Raw genomic sequence first — 19,204 nt, 5'->3', positions numbered from 1 at the left:
ATGTAGAAATGTAATTCAGGTTTATATGCTCGCAAAAATCAGCGCCGGCGATTGTATCATTCTTAGTTCCTATAGTTACCATGCAATGCGTGAAAAAGCCCCCCCCCCCCAATCCAGAATTGTTGTTTGGACACATTCAATTAATTTTGGAAGGGGGTTGCGGTGCTTCAAAATTTCTTTCCAAAATCCGGCCGAAGGGAGTGTTCCTTCTCGTAATTACAGAGTCGCCAGCATATTTAAACGACATTTCATTATCCGGGGAGGATGCGGTTTCAACAAGACGGGGCTCCCACACATTATACCAGGATAGCCTGAACCCATTTGAATGAATTCAAATGTATAGGGTGTTCGATAAAATCTGATTAAGGCCCTTCGTGACCATTGTGTATAACGCTTTTGATATTTTTTATATGTAAAAACAATTTTTTATTACGACTTTACATAAAATAAATACACAACTCTTGTACAGTTCAAGTGCATTTTTAAAAAAACGAAATAGCATGGTCAATTATTCTCTGCAATATTTCCATTTTTCTTTGTGTTCGTTTTCGAGATGTTGACACTTAACTTTTCACATCGCCAGTAAATACGTTTCGCCCAGACGATCCATTGAGTACCCTCCTTCCACACTCGTTTTGACATCACCAGGTGGATATGTTTCTTTCGGACGTTCCAATCGCCCTTTGTGAGTACCTTCCTCGACACTACGTTCTTGATATATCAGGAATTATAACCGATCACTATAGTGAGTGGAGGAGGAGGGTCGTGGTTGCCAGAAATTAATTCGTTTTGTTGAGACCAGCCCCATCCCTCCAATTCGATAAGGAGTAACGGAAGGGCACTTAAAACCAGTATAACATCCCAGATGCTTTAAAAGCGAGCCTATTATTATTATTATTATTAGTTGTGATTTTTAATTAGAATACCATAAAAAATACAACTCGCGGGCAGAAAAAAGCGCTCGTGCGCCGAGCACTTAAAAAAAACTCGAGTATCGAGCACCAAGCGGCCGCTCCTAAAAGTGCTCGGCGCTCGAAAGCGCTTTTTCCTATGTTTTTTCTTTACTAGAAATGTCTATTAAGTTGGCATTGCGTACATTTGTGTTTTACTATATGAGATATGTTTGCCTTTACTAAACTCATATTTGGTTAAAATTTCAAATAAATATATTTATAAATAAGATGCATGCGCATATTTGTTGCAAGATTTTTCTTGGCCCAGGTGCCCTACTATATGCTACAGAATTCAAAAAGAACAAACTAAATATAATTATACTTATCCAATAAAGTCGGAATGAAATCTCCAAATACGGATATCCAGCAATGCCTTTTTGTTTCTTGGACTGTGAGGTCAAGCGGCGCAATCTGTTATCACGTTGATATTTTTTTTAAACCGCGCAATCTTGCCGGTGCAATCCTGGATTTTCGTATACCATTAGAAAACTAAAATCGATTAACCGCCAATTAATTCTTCCTTGGCAAGAGAGCTTTGGGCGGCTGTAAAAACAATTTAAATATTCGTACAGGAACGTCTGCAAAAAGGATCGAGTCACTACGAAACTTACTTCTGTTATCAGCGGTAAGACAAAAAATTAAACAAAATAAAAACACAAAGCTCACTCCCTCGTCTCCAAGCGTCAATTCAGAAACTACTTAGTAACGAAGCGCCCAACTAAACCGTTCTATATACTGTGGATTGTCACTTTGCAATCTTCCCAAAGTGATTAGGAAAAAAAACATTTCTCAACTAGCTTTCTATGATTTTCTAGTACTGAGATCTCGTCCCTCACACGGACGGACGCAAAAAGACTCGGAAATGTACATTTTATGTGCTAATTGTTGGTAAGTATCTTCGGTCCAACAACAATAGGTACCAAAATTGCAGGTAAGTCCTTTCCAAGCAATTGCATGATCGATTTCGTTGGGGAAACGGAGGTTGTAGAATTCTATTTAGAAAATTGGTCGGCGTTGTAATAAGTTTCGTGTCGGCTCCTGTCAGCTACAATTTCCGGCCTGGACAAAAAAATAGTTATCCACATAAAAGTCAGGAAAATGATACATTACTGGCGAGGAAACATTGAAGTGCGAGGCCCCCTTTGGGCCGAGTACTTTAATTTCCGAGTCAGGTAATGACATTTTATTGTTTCGTTTTGTATTAAATTTTACCCGAAATCGTCTTTTAATATAAAATTTCAATTTTTATATAGAACTTTTGATTAATGTCAATCTGTCAGTGATGACAGGAGTCATTATAGACATTTGGAAATGTCAAAAATTCGGCCTGAAAAGGCATGAACATGAAGGTTTCAGGACGATTTTGGGTAAACTAAATAGTTTGACTTGTATGAAGCATTAATGTTTTATTGCAAAAGTCTAATCGACACGACAGTTTACAATATTGCAAGTGTATTTCCACAAAAATTACTTTAATACAGGAGGTTTCCTCACCTTACTTGACCAATATTCCGTGAAAATATTATTAATGATATTTCGCAATCTTCAATTATACTTTATGTACCTATACGAGAATGAGTAGGTACACAAATATCTCGCGAATTGCGTCATGAAAAGGCAGACAAGACAGACAACAAATCAAAATTTGCTCAGAATATTGAGTCACTGTTCTTGTACAGCAATGGAATATTTGCGTAATTTCTAGTGCCTACTTTTTAGAAAATTTAAAAATTGTACTCTGTAACCGACTGCTAACGTCATATAATTAGTAATCGTCCAATTAAAAAAATGAATAATGCATCTACGTTAATTAAAATGAACCTTTCAACGTAACATCTAATATAAGGTATAATTTTAAAATGAAGCATAGAACGCCTAAAAGCTTGAAAATGAAAAAGATAAACGGCTTAATATAGCCACTGGTTGTTCTTAGAAAATGATGTACCCAACAGCGAAGTCTTTTAGACGATTAGGAAAAGACTGTGCAATTGAGGTCTGATAATTTGCATAGAAACGTTTCATTTTAGTGCGTCCAACGTAATGAACATATTTTCATGAATAAAGAGTTCTTGGAAATATTTTCGCTATAAGGAATCGGTATGACCGTTTTTTTTTATTTCACTAAAATGAACTTTGTCAAGTTGGCTCCCGGAAATTAAAAACAACTGAAAAGTGTAATCGTAAACGATTTCAAACACGTAGATTCTATTTCTAAAAAACTTCACATCATGATATCAAAGCTTTTTTAGGACAAAAATAGCGACTTCCACACTTTGTGATCCAAACGCATGTGGTCATTTAAAATCCAGGAAATAATTCCTTGAGCTACAGCCTTTCCGCAGTTTTTCTCTAATGAATTAATGATTTTGCCACCTCAAAAATGCGCCAAATACATTTCTTGGGCATTGAACGAATACGTTTGGGCGTTTTCCCAACGAGATCGATGATGATACATACAGATTTTGACATCTATTGGTCATGCATATTGTATAAGACCGAGTAATTGTTTAGATATACCTTAGATTAAATGGTATTACTATACACTTCCGAATAAAAATTACCGAAGTCAATATCTAGGCAACAGCTGTAGTAATTGAATTTTGAATCTCTACCTTTTTCTTTACCACTACGAGGAAAATTGTGACAAGATTGCGAACATTTATATAGGATTCATTAGATTTCCAAGGATTTCGAATGATTGCGATCGATTTCGCGCGATTTGAGTAGAGAGATATGTGTAGTAATAAAATTTCAAGAAACAGTGACTAGGCATGGGATAAGATACCTCACATTCATATTTTTAGCTAATTTATAAAGAACTATTCAATGGTACACATTATCTAGAGCAAAAATGAATTCTAATCTATTTTTATTTCCCGATACATTTCTAAATAGGAACCGATTTTTTTCAAAATACATTAAAACTTCCGACTTCCGGTTTGGTCGAAAACAACCTCAAAAAATTTTTTTTAATAGAGCACCTTGTATATTTTTTTATTTTTCAATACACATTGAAAACACCTTCAAATAATAGCCGAAATAAATCTTGGGCACGAATAGACAAATTTGACATAAGCTATCTGGATCGCATAAGGAGTTCCAAAAAACACAATTAATTGATTGACAAAAATTTATTCTGAAACACATTAAATGGAAATAAAAACAAAATTCCTGAAAGAAAGAGAAGCTTTGTTTTTTCATGGTACCCCGTACGCAGACGGCCGATAATTAAAAATAATTTTATAACAGGTTTGCGATAAACTGGTGCACTTAAAACAAGCCAAGTCAGCTTCAGAACTTCACATCTCTTTAACACAAACGTGATGATTAACGAACTGGCATGTTCAGACATCTAAAAAATAATACTACAGAAATACCAACTCAAATGAAATAAACCAACTCTGTGTGCTTATTCGTAAATAACCCCCCCCCCCCTCCCTCTCCGATTTATTCTAATAATTTGAAAGGTTTCTTATATACAGGGTGTCCAATAATTATTTTCCAAATAACGTCTACATGACTTTTACACAGCAATACATATGTTATCAGCTGATCGCACATACCTATTGATAATAATCAGCGTCTCATTCGCAATTTCCTTGATAAACAAGAGTGTCAAACTCTCAAATTCTGATCTTGGGCCATTTTGGTATTTTTATGCATCCGTGGTTTACGTTAAATTTTATCTTTTTTGTGATACTTTTCACTTCACCCCTCTCCCTTCTAAATTGGAAACGGTTTAACGTATCGATTTGAAATTGGGGGGGGGGGGGGGTTAAAATACTACCTGACGTAAAATTTACAGTGCTGACTTCCAAGATAGCGGCATACCTAAACTAATTCCAAGGTCATCTTAAAAGAATCGTCTTAATTGTTTTTTTTGTCTTTGTAAATTTTAGAAACAATAAATTTTGACAAACAAGGACCCTCTTACCTGGGAAAACAGTGGTGACTTGAAACACGGGAAGTGAACTGCGGATAAAAAGACCTTCACAATGGCGCCCGGTCGCTAACTCCCCGTTCGCAAATTTCAAATCGACACGTCAAACCGTTTCAAATTTAAAAGGCGGGGGGGGGGGGTTACGTCCGCATTGTATAGTACATTAGGGCTCGAATAACTTTTTTTCATTACTAGACAATGGGGTCAACATTTTTGAAAAACCCGTAGGTCCACAATTCGAAAGTGCATGAGAAAACGATTCTCCGTTTTACAATATTTAGGGTCAATGTTTGAAAATGTTGTTTGGAAATACTCCGAAGAGGAATTTTCCATCTTTCAAATAGGAAAATGTTTCAAAATTGTTGAGCTTGGGTAGGTATTTTTTCACAGGTCTGCGTTGCGTCTGTGATTTCCTCAAAAACTCCTCGACAGATTTACAATCTATACGACCTACTCTTATTTCTTCACCCCATTCATTCGCAATCGTAATAAACATTTGTACTTTATTCTCATTATTAGATTCGCGAAACCAGATTGCATTGAGGAAACAAACATTAAGCACCGCCCTCACATCGGGAAATTATTTCCGCTATTCTCTTTCATAAAACAATACCGTTTCAATTACGTAACAACGGAACATGTGAATCGGTATCGTATAGTGCAAATTTAAAATCGTACATAAATTCGATTTATGTGAGAGCTTGCGTAATTTAACAGATTTTGACGGAACCCTAAAAATGAAGTCTACGCTTCCGAAATGGGGAGATCATAAATCGTGCGACATTACACATTCGTTCCTGAAAGAGTTCTTTATTACGTCGTAAGGAAGGAACGTATCACCGGAAGTTTCATTTATTTCAAACTAAAAGGTGCATTTACGAAAATAGCTCATGAGTTTATTTTTGTTATTGGCGCGTTGATTTGATATCGGTAGGGAGGACTTTTCTCCGAGTGGAAACAATTCAGTACGTTGTTTTTCCCAAATCGGGGTCGATCAGATATTGATTCTTAGTAAATAACCTCTTTTCACTTTTTCAATTCCTTGGAGATTAAGCTGTTTTGCAAACGCGTTCAGATTGACACGAGAATTTACGTTTAGAGAAGAATTTCATTGAGTGCTTCTACTCCAATATAGAAATTTCGCGAATCTCATTAAATTTAATGTACTTCAGGGAAATTTCATAACGTTATTTGTATGAATGAAATATGTGACGGCCAATTTTTTCATTAACGAGTTAAAACATGGTAACTGACCCCGAGCCATGTAATTAATAAATTCGAATGTTGAATCAATTTGTCGTTTTTTTGCGAAATCTGCAAAACTGCGTGGCCATGAAATTTAGCTCAAATCTTTTTGAGATTGATATTCACCATTTTGGAGCTCCAATCCACCATAGCAAATCGTGTACACCGCGATTTAAATGTACTAAAACTACGTTAACCAAAGCAAAAAGACAATACATACTTACTATAGATGTCTGGAATTAACACTGGATTCTGGACTTTGTGGTTCAATGATAGAGCGTTGGGCTATAAATCCGGAGGTCGGGTGTTCAAATCTGGGTTGAGGTGAATTTTTCATCTGTGGCAGACTGGGAATTACCTTAGACCAGTTTCGAGCATTCTGCCGGCTACTCCGAATTAGGTTTTCCTGCAGTTTTCCTAATTCGTAAGGTAAATACCGGAGTAGTATAGAACGCCTTTATGACCTTCTGCAGAGGCACCTCTAAACAGCATTATACGGGTCACAAGAACAAGAGAGAGATAATAACAATTTCCTCTAGACTTCATAGCCCGTTTGCGTTCTTGAAATATTTGTTTGGCATTTAGAGAGTGACCCCCGTTCCGACATTTCCATTGTTTCACCGCTGTGACGTTTTCTTGCAATCTGTCTATCAGCTAATTCAGCTGTTTTTTCATTTAACAGAGTGGTTATGTCATCTGCATAGATATGATTACTCTAGTCTGGAAATGCGCAGGTAGATCGTATATATCTTATAAACAGACGGTCCCAGAAGTTATCCTTGGGGCACGCCACGTTTTGCAGTTAATGTTTGACTGAGGGTATTGTTGCGGTCAACTTGTTGTGTTCTGTTTTGTAGATGGGAGGATATTAAATTTAAAGGTGAGCCGCGGAAATTGCGTTCCATTTTCGCAAGAAATGTATAGCGGTTCATACAGTCGAACGCTTTACTTAAGTCGGAAAGTGTAGAGCAGCAGCTTTTTCGTGGAATCTAAGGCTTCATAAACCTAGGAAATGAATGATTTTAATGCTTCAGTACAGTTTCTCTTCCCACGGAAGCCGAATTGTTCTTCACAAAAAAGGGGAAACAAAGCGAATTCGATTGTACTCGCATCGAAAACCAGTGTGTAATTATTACGTTTAAAGGCTTAGAAAGAAGAAATCAGTTTTATAAACTAGATGTTGAAGTTTTATTAATTCTATTTAGATATTTAATGCCTAGCAACCCTAGTGTTTCGGCCGGCCAACTATAAATTAAATTGAATACACAACAGTAATCAAACGTTACATCAAGGAGTGGACGAAAAATAAGAATTACCTTTTGAACTACACGTCGCAACGGCCTTATTGAGCTCAAGAAGGGCGCGTTCAGCCTAATCTGTAACAGACAACACAAACAATTAAAAGAGGTAGTGAATAGCGCGGCACATAAAATATTGCGTAAGCAATGCTAACGTCTGACACTGATCAGGTACTTGAATACTAAAACCCTAATTAATACTCAATAAGAATCAATAATTCAACTTACGTTAATTAGCCACAAGCAAAATTTGACTCTGCCACGATTGTCCGTGCAACATCTGTATAAAAGCATAAACGTGACGTTTAATTTAAGAAAACTACTTTACGATGCACAAATAACTCAATTTCTATTCAATAGCAATGGGATCTAACCAATTCAGAATGTAACTCAGATAGTATGAACAAATCCTTCAGAGAAAAACAAATAACATAACTAAACATTTTGTAAATATCGGCTTCGGACAGTCTCGGTAACTTCAAAAACTACTTTACAAAGCAACGGTAGCTAATATCTCAAATAACACATCTAATCTGAAGGATACAATGTAATCAAATTATTATAATGAATCTTCGGAGTCACAACAGTAATCGGCATCAAAATCTGGCCTCGGAAGGTATATTCTCAAAGTCGAAGTCGGTAGTAATGTTGGTAGAATGAAGTAGATTCACATGGTTAATGTAGGTATAATTTTCTGAGTCGGTAATGTAGAAACTCATCCATCGCGTGACGCTCGCTAATACCAATCCTAAAAAGAGGGCGAGTCCGGGTAAAAATTGCGTACTGCATAGGTAGTCCAAAAGAAAGAACGATGAGGGCGTAAAGAAAACTCAAAAACAATGAGTGAAGGTAAACTTGAGGGTTGAGTGAAGCTAAAATCTTAAAAAATCATACATCGTTATCTAACATACCTCGTCCTGTTTATATGCAAATACAGATGCGTAAAAACGATTCAATGGAGTGCACCCACAGACATCAGAAGAAATATAAACCACTCCAAAGATAAATGGTGACTGCCAAAACACTACTCCCTTATGGTAAGACGAAAGTCAGTAAAAGTAACGGCGTACCAAAGAAAATCAACGAAACTACGGGGAAAAGAAATACAACTACGCGCAAGACCGAATTAAAGAAGAAAGGATAGAATTAGACATACCATGGAAAAATCTGCACGATCTCGGTCGGCGGAACAAAAATTGTAATAAGAAATCTATAACGACGAAAAAAAGTAAAGAAGCTTAATATAGTTGTGAAACAGCGACGTCGGAAGTTTGGGTCAGAGGAGGCGACCTCAGTTATTACACAGGGGGCCGCGCCCCCTCTAAGAATGAGTAGATAAATCACTCAAAAGCGACTAACACGTCTTCTACTGCATGACGTGCATGCAGAAATTACAAAAAGTGTAGAAGTAGAGGATATACAGGGTGTTTACGGTCTTCCCTGTATCCTTTTAAGGGGCGGCAGTACAGCTCAAAAGGAGTCGACAAACCCCAAAACACCTTCGTAAAAAATAATTTAAGTGGACAATGCTGATTGAGTAGTAAGATTGCTAGATTTGTACACAGATTAATCGTTTAATGTAAAAAATAAAACAAATATTATCTCGCTATAACTTTTACTAAGGTGTGGGGTTTGTCGACTCCTTTTGAGCTGTACTGCCGCCCCTTAAAATGATACAGAGAAGACCGTAAACACCCTGTATTGAAAAGATTTGACAGCAAAACTGCGGCAAAGCGGAAAGTTTTTGGATATATTTAATTTTGTATACTTGCTTTTCTTTACAATGCTCAATAGTGCAATAAATAGAAACAACATTTTTGTAACTTTTGTATCTTCTAGTTCTTCATTATTTTTTAAATAAAATATTAATGATCTATGGCTATGGTTTTCTCATTCGAGTCAAGTGTCTTTGAGTTGCTCATTTGCATATAACTATAGACATCCTCCGACACTTTTTAAAATTTTTTTTAAACTTTTCCTTCAAAAATACATTATTTGATTGATTAAATAAACGGGTTTCAGAGTCACTTAAAAAACCCACTGGTTTGCATTAATTCGTACACAATTTTGCATGGGAGGGACCTTTCAGACTCAATGGTCGCTGATTTTTGCCCCCCCCCCCCAACCGTTATTGACTTACGACGTCGCTGTTGTGAAAGATGCTAAAGATAATTAATGAAGGAGGCATGAAAGATGGCCACCAAAAAAATATAGTAAAGGAAGAGCAAGTGAAATATATTTATTTTTATTTATTATCCCTCTCTTGTTCCGAGCCTTCAACAGGCTATCGCCCAATTACAGAGTGACCCGCATAATGCTTAAATGAAGGGGTGGAGAGGCGGAAACGAAACAAGCAGGCTAGAAGGGGTAGCAGAAGGTCCTGTGAAAAAGATATAAATCGCGAGAGAAAGAAAAGTAGGGATGGCTTGAAATGGGCGTTTAAAGGTTGAAGTTAACTATCAATGAAGCAGACGTGAAGGAAGTCTGAGGAAAGTTGGAAAGCGGTCTGAAATAAATGAATGGTAGAGAAGTGAAGGAGGCGCAAAAATATCTGAAGGGGCCTTGGAAAAAGAAAATATCAATTAAAAGCAGGGACCCAAATGAAATATCGGTTCCCGTTATGTTTATATTTAAGCGAAAATATTTATAACGGTTCCGGTCCGATTTCGGTTCTAAAAAAATAACGGTTCGATTTTTCGGTCCATAACAGCTCTTTTCGGTTCTAGTCTTTTAAAAAGTATGGTATTAAAAAAAAAATAAAAAGCCATGACTATCAAATCGTGACATGACGGCAGTGTAGCTAATTTACAACGACAAAGGGAATAAAAGAGGAAGAGGGAAATATCTATTTAAACTTAATTTTATTAATCTTATTAATAAAAAACCGAAAAAATACACAAAAACTTATGTAAACAAATTATGTATGAGCCGATTTCTTCTAAGGGAAAGTGGTTCCTAAAAAATATTTATTATGCATCCACATCAGGCTAGATTGTTTACTTGGGACCCAATTCTCCTGAAATTTCAGCGGAAGATACTCATAAAAGTAGGTAAAGTTAAATAGAAAAAAAATAGATCGGCGCATGCGCAGATATAACCTGATTTGGGAAGCACTTTTTTTGAAATTTCAACTGAAGGTGCTTCTTATAAAATCAAAATGTTAACAGAAAGAGCCTTCCTACTAGTAATTGAACGCATATCCATAAATTTATTCCGCATGCACAAAATCAAAGTGATTTGTGTTTCTTATAAAAGTAAACTGCAAGACCATTGTTAATGTGGAAATTCACTTTTTGTAAGTCGTTTACAATTACTTTTTTAACTTGTTTTAAATTGTAGGGATAGTCAGTAGTGCTTCTTCGACATAAGTAATGTGTATAATTGAATGTAATAACTAAACATGATGAGCAAACGATAATTTAGCATTATAGTTTTGTTAATTATTGTAATTGGGAATAAGTGTAAATTGTGCAATTAAAAAGTGGTAAGTAACTTTTGTTTGGCTACGTCGACACTTTAATTGTATCAATAATTAGCTGCATTGACATACTACAAGATTCAATCATTTAATTTGAAATATGACATTGTATGTGTGGCACAAGGACATTTGTATGGCCCTTTACAATTCTCTGATTTACTTTAAATCTTACAATGACTCTACTTCAGTATGATCAAAATTTTAAAAAAATGTAAGTATACTTTCACTACTTTTTGGTGCGTCAACTTTCATCAATGCAAATCGCTGTCCAGCTTAATTGATATTTGTCATTGCTAGAGATAATTAACATACGCACTATTCTTTAGTGTCCAAAATGATCAGTCAATCAGTTCATTATTCATTGTAATGGTATGCATGAATAGATAAACGGAAACGAATTGGGATATAGCTTCAAATGTTAATACAGTATGACACACACTTTCTCTCATTATCGATAATACCGTAGGTACCGTTATTGAACGGAATTTTTTCGTGTGCTTTATCATTTGAAATAAAATCGACATCCCTTTCGTGTGTAGATAGCTATCACGAGCTATGGGTGAAGAATTTCCATAGCATACTACACACTCAATTTTATAATATTTTACTACGAAAGAAAATAGGTAGGTACGTTTATGTAGGCCTCGTAAGAATTTTACACGAAACTTTCACTAATGATTACAGCCAACAAAAATTTGCTCTTATTGAAATCTCGGATCGGAATTAGTGTCTTTAAACAAAAACTTACTTTTCTAGAAATGGTGATCTTGCTATAGAGTTCAGTATGAAAATATAGGATGTTAAAAAATGTGTCAAATTCGTGACAGAACAGCTTCCCAAAAATCGCGCTTTTGGTAAAATGGTAAGTGTAGGGAAAAAACGTTTCCCACGAAAGTTTATAATTTTTCGATGTACAATGAAAATATTCAATACAAAGTATAGATTTCTATTTGAAGAAATTCAGTTGCCCTATGTTAACGCATGTTAATGTATCTATGTTTTTTTTTGACATTATAATTAACATAGAGAAGACATCATGCTTTCATGTCATATACACAACACGTAAATTTTAACTCTGAACATACAAATCTCCTATGTTCAATTCTTAAATACTTTCATCCTTTTCCCATATTTTAATTGTGCCTAGAAATGAAGTTAAATAGTACATAGAAGAAAATCCAATTACATCACTGTTCGCAATTTAGCTAGAGAATTTGAAATTTCACACATATTCGTTTTGAAGTTAACAATTCACAGCAACAATATTCAATTTAACAGCCAGATCTTTATTTTTTTCAGGCGAGATTTTGTCATTTAAAAGTAGACACAATGAAAAACAATAGACGCGAATCCCTATGTACACTTCTTAACAAATTTCACTGTATAAGTTGACATGTATAAAAACTGCTTTAATTAAAAGCAAGAAGTGTCGTTGTTATTTACAACAGACACACCCTACATTTGGCCCTTAAGGAACAGTTATGTGAAAATGTGCATAGCAACATTAAATGAGCCCCTCTGTATGAAGAATATTTTATATAAAATATGTTTTGATAAGGCCGCTAGTTTCCGCAATAATTGACTGCCTCAAGGTAAATGAAACACTTTGTATATAAATTAATTAAGTCACAATTCAAATATATTTATTGGATGATTAAATGAAGAACTGCAGATTCCAAACAATCGTAATAAATATCACATTCGGTTCATTTCAAAACCACAGAATGTTTTCAAAAGAAATTCGCGATGTCATTTATTATTGTTCTTCATTCAATAAATTTTAAAACAAGAGCGTTTATTTTTAAAGCTCGATAACCCGAAAACGATTGAATTTATGTACATTATGCTTCTTACAAATTGAGAGAAGAATTGAAATATGGAATAATGTGCAGGGTGTGGTATTCCATTTTAAAAAAATGCAACCTTGTATAATTAAAATTATTACTGTCTAGTAGACATTGAAGAACTCTTTTAAGAACAAGAACTATTGTATAACATTTTCTCGATATCTTGTATATTTTCCCTGATAATTGACCGTTTCAGCGACCCTGATGTATATCATTGAGATATAGCTCGAATGCTACCGGAAATATTCACTAATTTTTTTAATATATACATCTTGGACCATAGTTTGTTAAGCAAATATTAATTTTTAATGTTGAATCACTTCCTATATAATAAGGTTCATTGCATTTTTAGTAATCAGAAAGAAATCAGGAAATACCTACTTTTCGGAAACTGTCATTTGTTGTTCAATTAGAGGACATCTTTGGAATTGTGTCGCAGAATGAAGAATTTGCACATTTTTTGAAATTGGAAAAAATAGTTAGAGTATGCCAATGATGTTTGAAAAAAATACATACGACGTCTAAAAGAGCAGTAATTAATTGTTAAAGTTAGCGCCAGACTCCGCCCACCGTATCGTGACTCGTTACGTGACGTCGCAAGGCGAACGGAACGGCTAGCAGGCCACGCGTTACGCGTTTGAATTTAATATGCTGTCATTGCTCTGTAATACAACTAAATGTGCGGCTTATACCCATCAGTAACAAAGTAAGCCTTCAACGGCTTATTTAGCACATTTCAGGTAGTATCCTAATGCGTTTTCGCTATATTTTTGGAAAACTTTATTACTTTATTATATGTATAGGGCTAATCAGCTCTGAGATTTATCAGAAACGCCACACTTACCGTGCAGGTTATCTGCTAAAAAACGTTATTTTGCGTTATTTAGGGGCATATTTTTCTATTCTATATGAGATATAACAGTGATAGGTACTGAATATAGCTGTCGTTCAAGATAAAATCGATAATATTACAATATCGTTTGTTAACGACAATATACAGAATAAACCCCTAAAATGACGTTTTGACAGATAACCTGCACGTTAAGTTTAACGTTAGTGATACATTACAGGGCTGAATAACCTAGTGAGGGTTAGTTATGTTTAACTCCTTTGATTTCGGCACCTACAAAGTCAGGATTGCGTCCAATAAGGTTTATCAGTATCAAAAGCACAAAATAAAACTCGAAAATTAAGCCGATTTAAATACAACTGCTATAACGGCGTTCGCCCTGTGACGTCACAAGCACGGCACGCCCCGTTTTCAGTCAGATGATTTCGTGGGCGTATTAGTACTTAAAGTAGTGGTAATTATCGAGTACATCTTTGGGCATTTGGACAAAATATTATTGCCGAAGACATTCAATTAAGGGGTAGGATACGTATATAATACTCGTATATAAAAACGATTGGTAAATAATAAAAATCCCTTCCAATGGAAAATTATGAGTCATTTGACCACTTGTCCTATTACAGGGTTAGTTAGATAAAAATTGACTGGGATAGAGCTGTAATCGTATGTTATTTTCTCTATGTTCAGATTATTAACACATATTTTCAATTGTTTCAGGCCACGAAACATTTTATAGAAGTTGTTAATAAAGTTCGGCTTCGTCGTAAACTGGGACCGGTAAGTTGGTCAACCGCCGTGCGTTTTTTAATCGCTCGAAAATTTGACGTGATTCGCGCCATCGCTCTTTTTGAGCAACATGAACTTACGAGGCAAAGGGAAGGATTGATGAACTTCGATCCTGCAAGTGACCCACTTAAATCCGAACTGCATACAGGGAAATTCACCGTACTGGTAAGTTACTTCACTAGATTCAATAGTGAATAAATTTTCTTTTGGAATTATGGCCGTCAAAAGATTTTCTCTGTGTCATTTGTATATAAACGTGCAAATATTATAAATGGAAAACCATTTTGTTCATATACTTTACGAGGGCGTGAGGACCAGTCTACAATCGGTACGAGTGACGGCGCGGCGTACCCGTCACAAATCCAAAATCTTCTCAATCTCCTACCTAGATTGATCATGTTCTTTGGAGCCGGTTTATTGAATCCGTCTTCTTTGAACAAATTCCGCATTTTATCTTATTAGGTTTCCAAGCACAAGTAAAATTAAAAAGAAAACCTGTATTTGCTAGTCCATTTTGTTTAGGACTGATGAATGATCAGTAACTCCGGCACCAGTGCTACAAAATGGGATTGAACTTCCTACTTAGAATTCGTAAGGAAAATAAACTGTTTTTAAACACATGTATAGGAGAAAACCTACATAAAAGTAAAGAACAAAATGGGATTCGAACCTTTAACACTTGACGCTCCTGTGGTAGTTAAAAAATTTGCTTGCATTGGAAGCTCAAATCCAAGAAAACTTCATCCGGAGGACAATTCCCTTCAAATTCGTAGAAGAAAATATATCCGACGGAAACATCGCATTTCCACGCACCGCACCTATTAAGAAAGTTGCCTTCTCTTCTACTGTCCATTTATTTGTAGCGGCAGTGGCCGAAAACTGTCTCAAGTAGGTGGACCATGGTGATTTTCCATCGAAGATTGGTGGCCTAACACGAACTTTTGTTGCACCAATACTTTCATAATAATGGTTCGCAAGCTTTTTTGCGGAACGATTCTGGAACCACAAGTAGATCTTGTGCTATCACAGAGAACACTTCACTGTTTTCGTGTTCTGCAGTAAGTAACATAAAATCCTTTCGCAGTTCATCGTATTTAGCTTTCATTTTGTTTGCTACCGTATGAATTTTATCCTCGATTTTATTACGGACACTCTGTATCTCAATGGGGACCGGGTTTTTGACGAGCTTCGAATTTAGCTTCTATGGTTTGTTGACCAGATTGCATTAATTGGAGCAGTTATTCCATTTTTTATGACGCACTAAACACACAACCCCACACCTGACACAAGTGCAACGTAAATTTAAATACGTGTTTTGTTTATTACAATTAATTAACAATAAATGTATAAGTCTACAAATGAATTAATTTATAACAGTCAAAATATTATTTATCACTCACGAATATACACGCGAATTATTTATGACTTCGGCGTTGAAAGTGGAACTGCTCTCAAAAGATCTCGAACGGTTCCGAAAGCACTCGATCGTCCCGTGTGGCGCAGTTGAGTTGAAGCTCGGCTGGTGGTACTATGGGTTCATCATTAGAATCCGGATTCGAGCATAGTATTAATAAGTAATTAATAAATTTATTTGTTACTCAGTTGTAAACGTTGATTAACAAGACAAAACGCAAACGGGTAAACGTCATGTTTAAACGCTACTGACTTGTAAAACTGACAGCTGACCTGTAAAAATTTTACAAGTTAGTAATCTAGTAATTTCATTGGCTACTTATGTAATAATAAATTTGATATTGAAATATTTATTTCAGCCTACAAGGGATGCTACTGGTGCAGCTATAGCTGTTTTTACGGCACACAGGCATCAACCCCTAAATAGTACACACCAAACCACTCTACAAGGAGTTGTTTATCAACTGGATGCCGCACTTCAGGATCCTATCACACAACGAGCTGGAATCGTGTTCATTTACGATATGTCGTATTCAAAATATTCCAATTTTGATTATGACCTCTCTCAGAAGATTCTTACATTATTAAAGGTAAGTTTATACTTTGGGCAATTTAAGTGATATTCCAATGAAATTTTAAGTAATAGGTACACAAATGAAAGGTGTGATTTTTGGAAGAAATCCAAGACTAAACATGCCTATATTTATAACAACTTCCTCCGAAGTATATTTTTTTTTAAAGAAGGGTATTTTAAATTTAATTTGCACGCGCTAAATTTAAACCCGTGGAAATAAGAATTTGTTCAATTGGTTGACCGACCGGATATTAACGAGGATGACTAAGAAATTGTTTTTAACTACGGGAAGATACAAATTTGCATATTAATGTAAAAACCAGACGAGAACTGTTTAAAGCATAGTTGCCAGCTAGGAAAAAAGTAAACACTTTACGTTCGGTTTTTCATTTAGGATGTTTACGAAAAATTGAAAATGATGGTTTATTGGACATAAAATAGTTACAGCTGTAGCTTAATGGAAATTTTAACCACTATAAATAAGTCATTTTTCCAAATTATTGACTAAATTTTCTACAATTTATAGAGCCACGCGGCCCCAAAATCAATCAGAAATTTTTCGCATTTTACAGTAGATGTGAACCATAGGTTTATTTTATTTTTTGGCATATGGCCACTCTTAACATTGAATGGAAAATTTAACTTTTCTCATTTTTTTTCGGGATGATGTATGTACATATTTATACCCGCTTTGTACGTGTATAATACAACCTTTTATGTCAATGCCCCTTTCTTTTTCTATTCGAAAACTTGAAAATACATAAAACACTTTTAACGAGAAACTTTGTGTCAATGGACCTTCAGGCCTTTGAATAATTGAGTTTATCTAAGGAGATCGCGTTACAGCAACATCTCAAATGTTTATTTGATGCCATTGCCAATTGAAAATGATTAATTATAACTAGAACATAAAAAGTGTATAGAAATTACGACTATGGGTTTCGGTAGCAGTGGGCGGTAATTGCGAATCCGTATAAAGTAGTCTGCAAATACACGTAAGCACCAACTCGTATTCATTTCCTTCTTAATTAAATATTTAATATTTTAATCTAGTAATTGCATCGGTCCTTTTGATACGCATTAAGCCACGCCAAATGCCGATTTATTGATTTTGCACGGCAATAAATAAATATTGGATGATCTCCTTTAAATGATCAAGTATCCCCATTAGCGGTAGGTAAATAAATAAAAAACAATGAAAACTCATTACATACTGTGTGTCAGTAGAATGTGGGCGTATTTCTTAAATCATCGTATAAACATTACTCATTAGCAGAAAAAACAGTACAAGTTTCCCAGTGCGATTTTTAATTAGTGATGGTGTCACGCGGGACCACTTAAAAGTTTGATACCTACATGCATTTAGGCGCAATTGATTCGGGGTGTGATTGTGATACAGAAGAATTTTTGCTGATACATCTTGTTTTCTAGTAACAACCACTTCCAATTCCATTTGATTCCAACATATCCGAGGACATATAATTAATTTAGCGGGTTTGTTAAAAAAATCGAATGAACAAATTCTATTTATCTAAATCTAAAGGGATATCATTTACCAATTTGTAACAAGATTTGTAAAATTGGAATCCCGGTCGATAATTTAATTACACACAACCCTCCCGGGGGTGTGTCAATGTCCGAATATTTTATTAATGCGTTTAAAATGTTACGTATTTCATGTATTTATCGGTATTTAAAATATTTAATTTATATTTAAATAGTACATTTTATTTATTTCATAGCAGATGTGAAAGTCACATTTTAATAGGTTTGAATGAGTTGGCTAAGTCGCTCTTTAACCGTAAGGGTAGATAAAGTCAAACAGATGATTGTGCATTTTAATGATATCTTATATCAAATGGGACGCGGAGCACGATATAAAATGACGTTCAGAAAGACCGCGACGCCAGAGCCTAAGTTTATTATTTTTGACGTTTAAATTAAATTAAGAATTGTCAGAAGCTTTACAATGATTTATATGGCTTCTGTTATAAGATAAAGTTTTGTATTATACACTAGGATAAAAGGACTGCACGACCTTGCAGTTTTAATGCTTGGTTTAAATTTACTTTAAAAAACAAAACCTGCTAATAATCGCTTATCGTGTCTGAAATTCTAAAATATATATTTGCCTCTTCTTCTCTGGCAAAAAAATCGATTCACTACGAAACTTACTTGCATTATCGGCGGTAAGGGAAACAATTAAACAAAATGAAAACACACAAAGCTCACTCCTAGAGCAAATAAGTAAGTTCAGTAACCACTTAGTAACGAAGCGCCCAACTTAAAACGCTTATACCAGGTGTTCAGTAAAGGGACTCCAGGGGATTTGCCCGATTGGTATTCTCACACGACGATGTTGTGCGCCGGTGCACCATTTTGTTGAAATCAACAGAGTTTTGGCAAATTTATTTTTTTTGTGCCGTACATCGTTGTATTCGCCTTAAAAAAATGCTCCTCAATACAGTATGTGCTATTTTATGGGCCATATAAGAAATAAAGTTGATAATTTCTCCGAAACGAAAAGTTGTATTGAAAATCTCTCAACCGTGCCTTGTAGAGCTCAAAAAGTGGCATTGAGAAACTTTTTTTTATTTTTGTGTATTTGTTCAAATAACCGCAGAAAAAATAAAAACGTAGTCTGCAAATTTCGGGTTTTCAGGCATATCTGCGGGAGTTATCGGAATTTTCTGGTTTTCTTTAAAGCGTAACTCTTTAATTGTGCATAATTTCTCTAATCATCGTATTTTCTATGGTTCCTGAGATCCCCATGATAGACATGCTTATCTTGGACACGGTCCCAAAAGATGTGGCAAAGGA

The 19,204-nt window shown here is 35.2% G+C and overlaps 1 protein-coding gene across 1 annotated transcript in view; it reads left to right on the top strand.

Annotated features, from left to right (window-relative positions):
• The window catches only part of LOC116162969 (tyrosine-protein phosphatase non-receptor type 9-like), a 47,876-nt gene that overhangs the window by 6,808 nt on the left and 21,864 nt on the right, over positions 1–19,204 (top strand). The window contains exons 2-3 of the mRNA XM_031476770.1: positions 14,329–14,562; positions 16,170–16,400. Coding sequence (XP_031332630.1) covers positions 14,329–14,562; positions 16,170–16,400 — 465 coding nt within the window. The remainder of the gene's footprint in view (positions 1–14,328; positions 14,563–16,169; positions 16,401–19,204) is intronic.

This window comes from Photinus pyralis, unplaced genomic scaffold (assembly GCF_008802855.1).
Source record: "Photinus pyralis isolate 1611_PpyrPB1 unplaced genomic scaffold, Ppyr1.3 Ppyr1.4_LG2, whole genome shotgun sequence".
NCBI lineage: Eukaryota > Metazoa > Arthropoda > Insecta > Coleoptera > Lampyridae > Photinus > Photinus pyralis.
This window is presented reverse-complemented; position numbering and strand designations above follow the sequence as displayed.